This window comes from Dendrobium catenatum, unplaced genomic scaffold, assembly GCF_001605985.2.
Source record: "Dendrobium catenatum unplaced genomic scaffold, ASM160598v2 fragScaff_scaffold_231, whole genome shotgun sequence".
NCBI classification, from domain to species: Eukaryota; Viridiplantae; Streptophyta; class Magnoliopsida; order Asparagales; family Orchidaceae; genus Dendrobium; species Dendrobium catenatum.
Genome location: NW_021318693.1, coordinates 760,427 through 774,791, shown reverse-complemented (window position 1 = coordinate 774,791; position 14,365 = coordinate 760,427). Strand labels below are relative to the sequence as shown.

Below are 14,365 nucleotides of genomic sequence, written 5' to 3'. Positions count from 1 at the left end.
ACTCATGCCCTACGTTTACTAAGCATTGGCAGATAGCTTTGCATGATTCCTTGTGCTTGATTCACAACCTACAAGAGAAGAAGATTAGGGAGAAAATTGAATAGGAGGAAAAGTTCACCCTCGCCGTGGTACGGAGGTAATTTGCCACTGAACGGTGGAAAGCTGCTCTTCGATGGCTTCAAACAAGGTGAAGATGATATGCTCCAAGTACTCCTCGGCGGAATTGTCTATTTCCGGATTGATGTCGAAGAAAGTCGACCGGAGGATGTCGACAAAGCCTTATTCGTTATAGACGAAGCCGGAGTCAAGATCGGGATCAACCATGCATCGATTTCATAGGGTTGAAGTGTTGTAGAAGACGTTCATTTGCTGCCCTTGTAGATTTCCCTTGAGAGAAAGAAGTTTCTCTCAAGAATCCAAGTAGGGTAAGATGTGGAAGGGTGGCCGGCCAAGGTAGGGAACTTGGGGAGATTTTGGGTCAGATTTTAGAGGTAATGTGGGTAAGGAAAAACGGCTAGGTTAGAGAGGGAGGTGGAGAGGAAAAGGGTTCTGATTTTAAGAAGGGAAGATGGAGGGAAAATTGAAAAATTGTTTCCCTAATTAATCCTTAAGTTTGGAAAGGATTAAAAGGGAAATAGGTGAGAAGGAGAGGCGGGTAAGAGAGAGGGAGAAGTTGAAATCTTTCCCAAGTAAGATGCTCGACTTTGGAAATAAGAACAAACGAAACACGAGCCCGGATTTCTCAAAGGTTGGTGGGTGATCCGCTTCCCTCTCCAAAGGGATTTCTCTCCAAAAGACTCTCAAGCTCTCACAAGAGCTCAATGTGCATAAATTTGTCATTCCCTTCAAAAGAAGCATAAGGGGGCTATATATAGCCTCATACAATGAAAGGGAAAATAAAGACGACATAGCCCTTAGGGCTTACACATGACAAAACCCTTAAAGGTAAAAAAGGGAAATGCAACTAAAACAAATACATGAAACAAATAAATAAAATAAATACATATGAAGACTCAAAAATAGGTCGGTGCGATCATGGTCCTAGATCGTTGGCCACATCTCTAATATACTTTCCATGATCAGATATCCCCATCATTCTCCCGAGGTGGCAAAAGCTCGACTCTGTCGAGTGTTCCGGGTGCTCTCATAAATCTCCAATGCATCGGAGTCAATCTGTTGTAGCTCCTCGCGATCCAACCACATGTCCTCTAACTCGGGTTTGCCTCTCCACCTGATCAAATATCTCATTTGTCCACCTTCTCTTGTGGAAATGATATCATCACTCAGAATCGTGTCAACCTTATTTTTCATAGGTATTTGGGAATGTTTGAAAGTGGAGGTAGGTTTGGGTTCTCACAAGGTGGGGTCACACAAGCTGCTTTAGACGTGGATTTGATGGGTTAAAATCGGGACCCTCATATGCTACTAGATCTTCTATGTTAAAGGAGGGATTGTTATTGAATTCTACAAGCATATCCACCACATAAGCATTATCATTGATTTTCTTAATTATTTTAAATGGTCCTGCACCCTTAGCGTGTAACTTATTAACCATTCCTTGCACTCTTAACCAAGTTTTAAAAGGCGAAATCGGGAATCAAGGAGTTTTGTCTAAGCGAGGCGAGGCATAAGCCTCGAGGCGGATCGAGGCGTAAGCCTCAAAAATTATAAAAATAAAGCAATTTAAAATTATGAATAATGACAAAAATGTCAAAAAATAACAAAATATTACGTCAATTGTGAAATTGATGATTTGTTCTAATATAACATTAGTATATTATTGAAAAAGAAGATTTAAAATAAACTCACTTAAAAATAAAACATCCCATTAGGATCAAGACCCAATGTAGGCTCATCATCACTTTGATTTTCTTCAGAAGAATCTTTATAATTAATGTCAAAGTCATCCTCAAAATCTTCTTCATCTATAATATTTTTTCCTTTATCCCCTATATCAGTTAATATTTCGTTAGCTTTAGAATGAAACAATAATAACATAAAAAAATAATTCATTATATTTAAGAATACATTTGAATGTTTTTGAAGCTCCAATCTCACTTTATTTCTTTCTTTTATATACATGAGTAGTTGCTTCACTGTCTTCATTGGCTTGAATTTCTCCTTCTCCTTCTACTTCACTGTCTTTTTTAAACAATATTTTTTCCTTTATCCCCTATATCAGTACCGAGCATGTACCGCTCAGTATCGAGCATGCACCGCTCAGTACCGAGCATGTACTGCTCCGTACCGAGCATGTACCGCTCAGTACCGAGCATGTACCGAGCATATACTGCTCGGTACCGAGCGTGTACCTAGTGGTACCGAGCATGTACCGCTCAATACTGAGCATATACTTGCTTGGTACCGAACGGTGCTGGCTCGGTACTGAGTATGTATCTAGCAGTACCGAGCATGTACTGAGCGGTACCGAACTTGTACCTGCTCGGTACCGAGCATGTACTGAGCAGACGAATGAAAGAAAGCCGAATCAGGAGTTATTCAAGCTTTCGTTACTGCACCTCAAAGTCAAGGCCACAACACCGCTCACCTGCTCTTCCGACCTAATCGAGGCCTGAACGTTTCCAACTTCGGCTTCGTTTCCTGCTTTCGAAACCGTCATTGCTTTTGGATTCGTTTCCTGTGTCATCTCCTTCTAACTTCGTCTCCTGCACTCACGGCTTCGTCTCTTTCCCTCAGGCTTCGCCTCTAATTCGCCTTTCAATTCTCACAGGAAGCCCTAATCCTATATGCAAATACACAAACACGAATCGGCTGCGTCGTATTTACATATATACCGAAGAAAAAATTTCGAGGCGGTGCCTCATACTGCCTCGAGGCATTATGCTCTAATGCGTAAGCCTTGTGCGAAAAAATCGTAGGCTTCGCTGGATATTTCAAGGCGTAAGCCCTGATACGCATGACTTCCGCTCGACTTGAGGCGCGACTCAATGCGGACGCCTCATCCGCTTTTTTAATGATTGCTCTTAACCGTTCCGAACGAATCCGCACCATCACTGAGTCACCAACCTCAAAAGTTTTAAATTTTCGTTTAAGATCAGCATAAAGTTTATAATCATTATTGATCTTTTCAATTTGGCGTGCAATTTTTTTATGAAGTTCATGCATATGTGATGCAAATGAGGATGCGAACTCAAAAATCCTATACCTAGAACACATGAGAATGAAATCTAGCGGCTGTCTAGGTTTGAACCCATAAACAATTTCAATGGGACTTGGACTAGTGGTACGGTTCACATAATTATTATAGGTGAACTCAACTGTGGGGAATAAGGAATCCCAATCCTTAATATGCTCACCTACCAGGGACCTTAACAGATTGCCTAAGCTCCTATTGACTACCTCGGTTTGACAATCAGTTTGCGGATGAAAGGCTATGAAAAATTGCAATTTAGTGTCCATTTCCATCCATAGAGTTTTCCAAAAATAACTGGTGAATTTAACATCTCTGTCTGATACAATGGTTTTGGGTAAATCATGTAATGGATGACCTCATTGAAGTAAAGTTTGGCAATATGGGGGGCGTCATATGTCTTGGAGCAGGGTAGGAAATGGGTCATTTTGGAAAATCGATCGACTACAATACAGATAACGTCATTCCTACGGATAGTCTTGAGCCAGCTTAAGATGAAATCCATGCTAAGATACTGCCAAGGACAGCTGGGAACGGGCAGAGGGGTATAAACTATAAAGACTAGTGTTTTGTTTGCGTTGCTTGGCCAGCTGGCACATATGACACCTACTGACCATTTTACCAACATCCCTCTTCAGGCTGGGCCAAAAGGAAACGATACTCCACGACTTCTATCATCTTATCCCGGCCGAGGTGCCCAATGAGGCCTATGGCTCCCAAACAAGAAATTCCCTAAGGGAGGTGCTAGGGATTCAGAACTTCTGAGCTGTGAAGAGAGAACCATCATCCAGAAGGAAATCATCCACAAGGCGTGTGCTGCCTGTGGCCAAGAGTGAATAAGTCTCATTGAAGTCGGGGCATTCCAAATAGTCCCTTTTGATTTGGCCAAATATCACGACTTCAACTCTCATCACAGTGGTAGTCATCATACGATGACTGAGAGCATCAACAACTTTATTTTCAACTCTCGTCTTGTGCCTAAGGGTATAAGTGTACTCCTAAGGAAATTTGACCCATCGACCATGACGTGCATTTAACTTCTTTTAATAGTTGATATAATGTTTGGGAGTTGATATAACGTAGAGCCTCGTGATCCAAGAAAATAACGAACTCTTGCAGGAGCAAGTAGTGTCGCCAATAACGAAGAGATTGGATCATAGCATAGAACTCCTTGTCATATATGAAATAATGCTGTCGAATGTCATTTAGTTTTTCACTAAAATAAGCAACAAGGTGACCTTCCTGGTATAGGACTCCTCCAATTTCGACTCCCAAAGCGTCGCAGGCCACTTCGAAGACTTTGAAGAAATCAGGAAGTCTCATCACTAGGCTTTAATCATTTTCTTAATCTCTTCAAAGGCTTCGATATCAACCAGGGTCCAGTAAAAATCACCTTTCTTAAGACAGTCAGTGATAGGAGATATAATGATGCTAAAGTTTTGAATAAATCTCCTATAGAAGGTGGCTAGTCTATGGAAGCTGCGGACTTCCCCCGGATGTTCTAAGGAACCGACTATTCTACAATGGCTCTCACCTTCTCAGGGTCTGCAGAGACCCCTTAAGTTGACACAATGAAGCCCATAAAGATAACACGGTAAACAAGGAAGGTATATTTCTTGGGATTGGCATAAAGTTATTCATTCCTTAAGACCTCGCAAACTTGCCTTAAGTGGTCAAAGTGTTGACTCACCGATTAACTATAAATAAGATTGTCGTCAAAGTAGACAACGACAAACTTTCATAAAAGGGCGCAACACTTTGGTCATGATCCTCATGAAAGTACTTGGGGTGTTACTCAACCCGAAAGGCATAACTAACCGGTTACTCATAGAGATCATCCTTGGTCTTAAAGGCAGTTTTCCACTAAACACCGGATCAGATCCGGATCTGGTGGTATCCATTATTGAGATCAGTCTTGAAAAATAGAGTCGCTCTGATGAGGACATCGATAGACATTTTTGATGAGTATATCAGCGCAGGAGTTATAGATCGATGGCTACGATCCACAACCTTTATTTAGATGCTTAGTCTTTATTTTGATATTTTATGTATTAATTGCTATTTATGATTGTACCCTTTTTTGAGACTGCTTGAGTTGTAGCCCCAGGGGCATTTGAGTCATTGTATTTTTATTTCCTTAGGCCTATATATTATGGCCTCCTCTATTGTATCAGATGATGAATTATGAATGAAATTTCAGATTTCTTACTTGATCGCTAAGTGAGTTCTTGAGAGGAGAAACCCTAGGTGGGCGAGAGCAATACCCATCAACCTTTGTGGATTCCTAGGTTCGCGGTTCGTCATCTTCGTCATTGTCCCCTACATCCCACCACCCCAATTCCCCATATCAGCCGCCGGCCTCCCTCTTCCACCTCAGTTTTTTTTTGTTTCTCAAAGACATAGTCCCCTCCTAGAACCCCTACCGTCATCCCCCTTTGGCTACCAAGCCGTCGGCATCCAGTCAAGGCCCCCCCCCCCCCCCTGGCCCGCCGCCCCCTCCTCCAGAAGGAAATATTCATTATTATGGATGAGGAGTTGGAAAGGATCAAGGCCGACTTACGAAGGAAATGGAGTATCCACCTAGCGTACTCTTTGGAGGGGGAGAGGTTATTGTACTTGGGAAGATTTGTGATGCCCAGGACATCAGTTCACATTCCACATTTGCTTCAGAAGTTCCATGGGAGTGCAGTTGGGGGACACTCAGGGGTATAGAAGACCTACAAAAGGCTAGCCTCAGAGTTGTACTGGAAGGGAATGCATAAGGATGTCGAGTAGATGGTGTCCCGATGTGAGGTATGTCAGATAAACAAGTATTTGGTCATATCACCAGAAGGATTACTACAACCGTTAGCTTTACCAGAGTGAGTTTGTGAGGAGGTATCTATGGACTTTATAAATGGGTTGCCCCGTTCAGAAGGTTTCATGGTGATTCTGGTGGTGGTAGATAGATAGAGCAAGTATGCTCACTTCATTCATCTCTAACATCCATACACCGCGGTGACAGTGGCGTTAACCTTCATCAGGGAGGTGGTCATATTGCATGGAGTACCCGAGGCAATCGTATCAGATCGACACAAGGTGTTCCTGTGCCATTTTTTGAAGGAGTCAAGGTTTAAAATTGCGTAAATAAGCCTCGAGGTGTTTTTCGTCCGTGAGGCGAGGCGTAAGCCTCGAGGCGGTGTGAGGCGTAAGCCTCACCGACGAAGAATTGCGTAAATGAGAATTTAAGGGTTTTAGCAAGTAAAAAATAGTAAGATTCTATCATACAATAAAAATATCTAAATGACAATTAAAATTAGGGGAAAGTAAGAAAATAGATGCAATAAAATCATGTCCCAAAGTACAAAACCACAAAATATTAGTCTATCAAAACTCCCAAAGTACAATTAAGAAAGAACATATATAATCCAATCATGTCCCATCACTAAATGGGTCTTCAAGGGAATCTTCTCACCCCTTCCTCCTCTCCTATAGAGTCCAATGTCTTCCAATCAAAGCATGCACTCATGAAGAAGTAGACTAACACTAACAACTATTACTAAAGATGATGAATAGAACAATATGCCGGACTGCCGGGGGTCCAAGGGGGCACTGCCCCCTGGCGGGGTTCGACCTGCCCGATCAGGTCGCGGGGTCAATGGGGCAGCGCCCCTGCGGGGGTTTCTAGGGGTAGCGCCCGCGGAACAAAATTTTATTATAAGAGTAATTTTGAAGTTCTATTTATTTTTGAAGTTCGTAAGTTGTTTTTATGGGAAGATACCGAGTGGTACCGAGCATGTTCCTTAGCAATACCGAGCATGTACCTAGCGGTACTGAGCGGTACGGAGCATGTACCTAGCAGTACCGAGCAAATACCTAGCTGTACCGAGCATATACTGAGCAGTACCGAGCAAATACCTAGCTATACCGAGCATATACTGAGCGGTACCGAGCATATACCTAGCAGTATCGAGCAAATACCTAGCTATACCGAGCATATACTGAGCGGTACCGAGCATGTACCTAGCAGTACCGAGCAAATACCTAACTGTACTGAGCATATACTGAGCAGTACCGAGCATGTACCTAGCAGTACCGAGGATATATTTGAGGCGTACGCCTCAGCCAGAATTGCGCAATTGTGCCTCTGAGGCGCGCCTCAGTCCAAGTGAGGCGTACGCCTCTGCCAGGAGAGGAATTGCGTAAGCCTCGAGGCGGTTTTGGGTCAAATTGCGTAGAGGCCCGCCTCTTATTGCGCAATTTTAAACAGAGCCACAAATATACCATCCTCATTAATTACATGACCCAGAAAAGTCACTCTCTTCAGCCAAAACTCACACTTAGAGAATTTGACATACAATTCATTGCCTCTTAGAGTTTGCAACACTGTCTGAAGATGATTGGCATGATGCTCTTCATCACAAGAATAGATCAAAACGTCATCTATGAAGACAATGACTAAACTGTCGAGCATTGGCTTAAAGACCCGATTCATCAGATCTATAAAACAGCTGGGGCATTTGTTAGCCCAAAAGGTAACACTGTGAACTCGTGTGTCCATACCTTGAGTTAAAAGCTATCTTTGGGATGTCTTCCTCCTTAATCCTCAACTGATAATAGCCAGACCTCATATCAATCTTGGAGAAAAATGTGGCTCCCACTAGTTAATCAAATAAATCATGTATACTCGGCAAATGATACTTATTCTTAATGGTAAGCTTGTTTAACTCCTTATAATCAATGCAGAGTCGCATGCTACCATCCTTCTTCTTAATAAAGAGAACTGATGCTCCCCAGGGTGAGGTGCTTGGACGAATAAACCCCTTCTCTAGCAATTCTTGTAATTGTGATTTGAGATCTTGAAGTTCCTTAACTGCCATACGATAAGATGCTTTTAAAATAGGCTTAGCATCAGGTACAAGATCGATAGAGAAATCAATCTCTCTAATAAGAGGCATTCCGGGTAAGACCTCAGAAAATACATCAAGAAAGTCCCTTATCACAACAATCTCCTTCAAGTCTAGCACTTGTTTTGAAGTGTCCCTTACATGAGCTAAAAAGTTTGGATACCCTTTCAAAATTAAACTACAAGCTTCCATAGATGATATGATCATAGAGGATACACTTCGATCGCCTTGAAGGACAAGCTTTTCTCCTCCAGGAAGCTTGATTTTCACTACTTTCTTATTACAGTCTATGGAGATGAACTGGCTAGACATCAACTCCACTCTATAATCACATCAAATTCCATAAGTGGTAATACAATCAACTCAACTTCAAAATCCCTCTCGCATATAGAAAGTAGTGATGAACATACACTAGAGACAATCATACAAGACCCATCAGGAAGCAAAACTAATAGTGTAGTGGGCATAGTGCGGACATTCAATGCATGCTTCTTAACAAACTCCTGACTAATGAATGAATGTGATGCTTCGGTATCAAAAAGCACTCTACTAGGTAGAAATTGAACATGAATAATACATGTAATCACATCAGAAGATTATTTGGCTTCTTGCTGCGTGATAGCATAGTAGGTCTACCAACTTTCGGATGCCTCCCAATACTCTACTGAGGTAGAGGAGCGCTAGACCTCACCTCCCTTGGACCCCTTGGATAGTTCCTAGCCATGTGCCCTGACTGATGGCACCAAAAACAAACATTGGAGCCAAAAAAACATTCGCCTCTGTATACTTTGCCACACTTATCACAAGTTCTGACATTGGATGAACTCTCACCACTATCAGATATGGTCTTCTTCATACTAAGTCCTCTAAAATATGCCTGGAAGCTCTTGGTCTTCTCAAAACCCCTCTTTTTCTGTAAGAAATCCATTCTTTTCTGAATAGTTTGAAATTCAATCTCTATCCTCCTTGCTCTCTCAACTAAAAAAGCGTAATCATCAAGGCCAAAAGGGATCAACGGCTGGAGAATCACATCGCAAAGCCCTGATAAAAATCTATGGCATTTGTCTTCAGCACTTGGGATAATTTGAGATGCATAACGGGACATCATTGTAAACTCAGCTTCATATTGTATAACTGTCCGATCTTATTGTACTAACCGAATAAATCGCTCCTGCATTTGCCTCCTCGCAGAAAGAGGCACAAACTAGTCTTTGAAGACTATAACAAAATCATCCCATAAAATCTGAGATGCTGCTCTGCCACCAAATTTCTCCAACAGCTGTCCTCTCCACCATCTTTCAGCTTCCCCATCCAAAGCAAAGGTGGCTAAAATTACCCTCAGATCAGTCGGACAATGCATACCTTCCAAAATCTTCTCGACCCTCATAAGCCAATTTTTAGCATCAACTGGCTCTCCTACTCCCGTAAAGAGAGGTAGTCGCATATCCTGAAAGATTTTCAGATACTTGTCTACATATGACTCTCTCCTGGAACTAGATTGAGGCTGCTCTTGAAAATGCTGAATTAACTATGTCACAGCAGCCATCATCTGTGTAAAAGTGTCTATGGTAGTACTGCTGCTACCACCAGGAGGTTGTACTACAGATGGTATTGCTGGAACTTCTCTATCAGCCTGTTCATTATTCCCATCAGTGTTGTCATTAGTGGCATCGTGCTCCTAATTCATAACCCTAAACCAAATAAAAAATTCTCATTCAATCATCTTCGTATAAATATAAACCCTAATATGTCTAAGAATCATAAATCATCCTAATGGCGCTTTATAGTGATCCATATCCTAAACTTGTGCTCTGATACCACTCTTATCACAACTTGGCCCGATGAGCTCATGTAGATGAGGCGGGAATGGATGCGGGATGTTCATAACATGAGACTTTATTAAAACATGCATTTAAGAAATCTAAAACACTTTAAAAGGAAACTAAAAGCGCATCTAAATAATTTCCAAATTAGATTAAACATTTCATATCATTTCATAAGGAGATTCACATATATACAAAGGTGGCTATAAAATCTATCATTCACGCAAAATCACCCAAAATCATGTAAACTACAACTAGAAGAGACATAAGAGGAACTTGTCATCAGATCTTCTACGACTGTAGGTGAACCAAGGGCGTTCACCATTCTTAGCAGCGGGTTTTCTTGAAAATATCCCAAAATCAAGGAATGAGCTAACGCTCAGCAGGTATCAATTTACTATACCAAATTTCAATTACAATGCAAGAAGAACCAATATGCATGCTTGACTTGTACTTCAAGGAATTTAAATAATAGAATATCATACAAAGTAGCCATGTACTATCTGGATGTTTTCCTTATGTGCCATACTTCCTTTAGTGACATAAGTTATATACCATATGCTTATCATTTCATGTCATGCCTATCAATGTCATTTCAATCATCAATAAACTTAGTATCTTTTTCATATTATAAACACCCGTACTGAAGTACTGAAATTATACTTATCAGGTACACATATTTAATGGCCATATCATTTTCCTTTCTTCCCTTTCTTTCCATATTGCCCCATAGGGTCATATTTGCTCTAGAGAGCTATATTGTGTCAAGGCATCATATTGGTACTCCGCCTCAACATGCACAAGTTCATATATACTATCTATTTTAGGATAGGTAATTAACACAACTAAAATTCATACATATGTTTCTAATCTTTTTCATTCTTATGCAAAGGCAAAATGTGTAACTTTATATTATCCTAACAAAATAATTTCAATAACACATGTATGACTTAAGAACCTATAATAACACATGTATGACTTATGATATGCAATATCATATATCAACATAATTGAAGTAATCCTACTAATTCATTCAACATAAAATTTATATGCTTCTAAAAAGTTTATATACTTAAATATATAATGCATTTGATTTTTAAAAAAGCATACAAGACTATTGAATTTTTTGAAGAGTCCACTGTACCTACCTCAAGCAAACAAATCTTGAAACCGTCGTCTCACCTCATACCATTATCACTTCCCCTTTTCAAGACCTATGAAAAAAATGATTATCAGTCCGCAAGGTTTATAACTCTTATTCCTATAGTTGAATATCATTAGGTCCCTAATCCTAAGCAAATATCATGTATGATACAACATATAACATAAGTCATAAATCTAATGTAAACTTTATCTAACATAGATCCTAATTAAAATTAAACATTAATCAATCCTAATTGTTAATCACTTTATTATTAACCCATAATCTAATGTATTTTAACACATCCCTTCCTAAATTAAGATAAATTTAAATGTAACTTTCGGTTTTACCTAAAATCAAATTTTGAGAAACCTAATGCTTCACTAATATCATTAAATTTGCATATTAAAACATCCAATTTTCCTAAATATAAATTTAGGGCATTTAATTTTCGGATTAATACATATAAAAATTAGAAAAAAAAATTTTATCAAAATTCCAGTTTCTCTTAATTAGAGACTTCCCATGATCCTTAGGAATAAAATTAGTTAACATGCAAGCTTAGAATTTCATAATTAGGAAAAAACCCTAATTTGGAAAACCTAAAAATCTTTAGAAAATTTGCATTTTCCTTCATACAATTCCTTTCCCTAAGATCTTCTAGCATTCCTTACAAAACTAATTCAAATTGGAGAAACCCTAAAGTTTGAAAACTTGAAAATCTTTGAGGAAATTCAATTTTTATGACTTAGAAGCATGCTCCTAATCAAGCCCTATCACCTTTCTAAAGAAAGTCCCATCAAAAGTAAAACCCTAAATTTTTTATTCATGAAAATCTAGGTGAAAGAACAAGATTTTTAAGTTTAAAACTTACCTTTTATCTTCTCTAAGCCTTCCCTTCGATTTCCCCTCTAAACTGCCGCCGGAAACTCGTCGGCCGCCGCTCGCCAAGCCCACGTCGTCGCCTCTCTTCCGCTCTCTCTCTCTCTCTTCACTCGTGCGGCCGAACAAATGGATATTTCGGTCCCTTAGAGCCTTAAGGGTGTTGGGTAGAGAAATGACGCATGTGCCCCTCTCTCAATTTCTTCCCTACTATCACATGAAGGGTAAAATGGGTAGAAATGGTTAAAAATTACTTAAACATCTTCAACAATTTTTAATTTCCAAACCGTGTGAAATTTGGTATACGTTGTTTATATCGTTTCGATCGAAATTTCGCATAGAATTTAATAAAATTTATTGCGTGGAATTCCGACGACTTTGAAAATTCACCTAAATTTGTCGCGGCACATTGAAATGCGCGCGACGAATCCGATTGACAGTTTTCTGGTTTTACAATGCAAGGCAACAGTTGATAGAAAGTGATACTAAATATATTGATAAGGTAAATTATATATATACAAGCTAGAGCATTTGGGCCATCCAAAATAATTAGAAATATAGGATCTAATGCACATGTTCTTAGATTACCATTTGACATTTTTATTGGACTGTTTTATGTAAAAGATATTACATTATATAAAGAGGTCAACAAACACCAGATGTATAAGATGGTTCTTTTGCCAGAGAATATGATTATCACTAACAAAAGCCTAATTAGCATTCTTTCTTCGAGATTGAGCACATCATCATAGCTAAGGTATCATCATATCAACATGAAGAATATAGATTTCTAATGAGATGGAAAGGCAAGTCAGCATCTAAATATACAGGATTTTCAAGAGATGATATGGAAAGTTAGCATACATATTGTGGATAACTATATTGATTTCAACACTTTAAAAAAAATTCCCAGATATGTAAGAGAAATGATGTAACACATAAAGCAAAAATGGTTAAGGGAACCATGAAGAAACTAATCGCAAGATCCAATGTACTAATTTATATTTAGTAGACAATGTTGAAATTTGGACTCTTTAAATTCAAAATTTTAATATTTAAATTTCAAATGTGATAGTTATGACAGTTAAGGTAGTTATTTAAGACATTGGTTGACAAACTTTCCTAAGAGTTTTATCAAAGCAGGTAACGCAACATGTTAAGATAGCAACGAAAATACATGTCAAATTATAAAAGACTTATCAAGCATTGAAAAAAAAAAATCAACGCGCAAGAATTATAATTTATATGAAAATACAATCAATAAATAATGATGATGACCTTTTTTATTATATATAGAAAGAGTGGATACCGATATCTCAAGATGCATTCATGCATCCAAATATAATCTCTATTAAGTAAAAATGAACTCATTGTGTAGAAAATTAACTATTTACTTCAAGCAATTATCTAAAAGAACTTCCTGGTAAAACTAAATAAATGACAATAATGGCCAATCAATCAAATATACGTACTAGAAGGAACCTCGATGAGAGATGAATCCAAGTTGCCAGATAAGATAGCAACCATTAGTTTTACATCACTGATTCGAGACAAAGAAGAAAACTTTCGAGAGTTGTTGAATTCACTGGTTGATTCTCCCGAAACTACAAGAACCACCTGATTATTCTCCTTTACTGTTGAAGTCTAAAAGTTATATTAGTTAGATAAACATGATAGAAAATAAAATAAGAAATTACTAATGAAGACATTTCTTAACAAAATGGATTTAATCAACCAACATAATCTTAAACTAGAATAATATTAGATGATTGCAATAAATATGTCAAATAAATACAACCCACACTACAACTACAAAATGAGTCTTGAAAAGTTGCCAAACATGTAGATGAAACCTCCGGGATGAATATGCATTAGAAATTTGATTATACAAAATGTTCCAGTGCAATACCAAATATATCAGCCTCAAATGCATAAAAAATGTGGGACAAGCATGCACTAAACTAGTGGATTTGCTCTTGCCTAAACAATGCAGAAAGTTTACAGTCCTAGCTGATTTGAAGTATTTCTATGCCCTCAATATTTAAGTTTTTCTTTTTCTTAAGATAGTTCAATCAAGCATAAAAACTAAGAGAGCTAACTAGTGACAAACACAAATCGACATAATCTTAATCAAGTACCGCATGCATCCAATGGTTTAAACATAGGCATTGATTTTGGTACAGAATCTTCAAAGCATGTTTCAGTTTAAGTAATTAACTTCATCTTGAGTTCCATAGCTTTGGAGAAATTTAAATGTACATTGCTTGAATGATATTTTAGTTATTTTAAAATACTTTAAATGTTTATAAATAAGTTTAGAAATAGGTCCAAGTAATCTATTTCAAAGTAGTGCATTGGATAATAAATTAGCTAACGCATTTTTTTCTTTTTTGGGTATTATAATAAATTAAGTTATACCTGAAAATATATATATTTAAATTGCTAAAGTTGGCTGAACATATAAGAAAAGATTTTATAGCTG

General features: G+C 38.4%; 1 protein-coding gene across 3 annotated transcripts in view; it reads right to left on the bottom strand.

Annotated features, from left to right (window-relative positions):
- The window catches only part of LOC110109260 (nijmegen breakage syndrome 1 protein), a 35,971-nt gene that overhangs the window by 2,387 nt on the left and 19,219 nt on the right, over positions 1-14,365 (bottom strand). For all 3 annotated transcript variants that reach the window (XM_028693098.1, XM_020840232.2, XM_020840234.2), the window contains exon 9: positions 13,356-13,527. In XM_028693098.1, the coding sequence (XP_028548931.1) occupies positions 13,356-13,527 (172 nt within the window). The remainder of the gene's footprint in view (positions 1-13,355; positions 13,528-14,365) is intronic.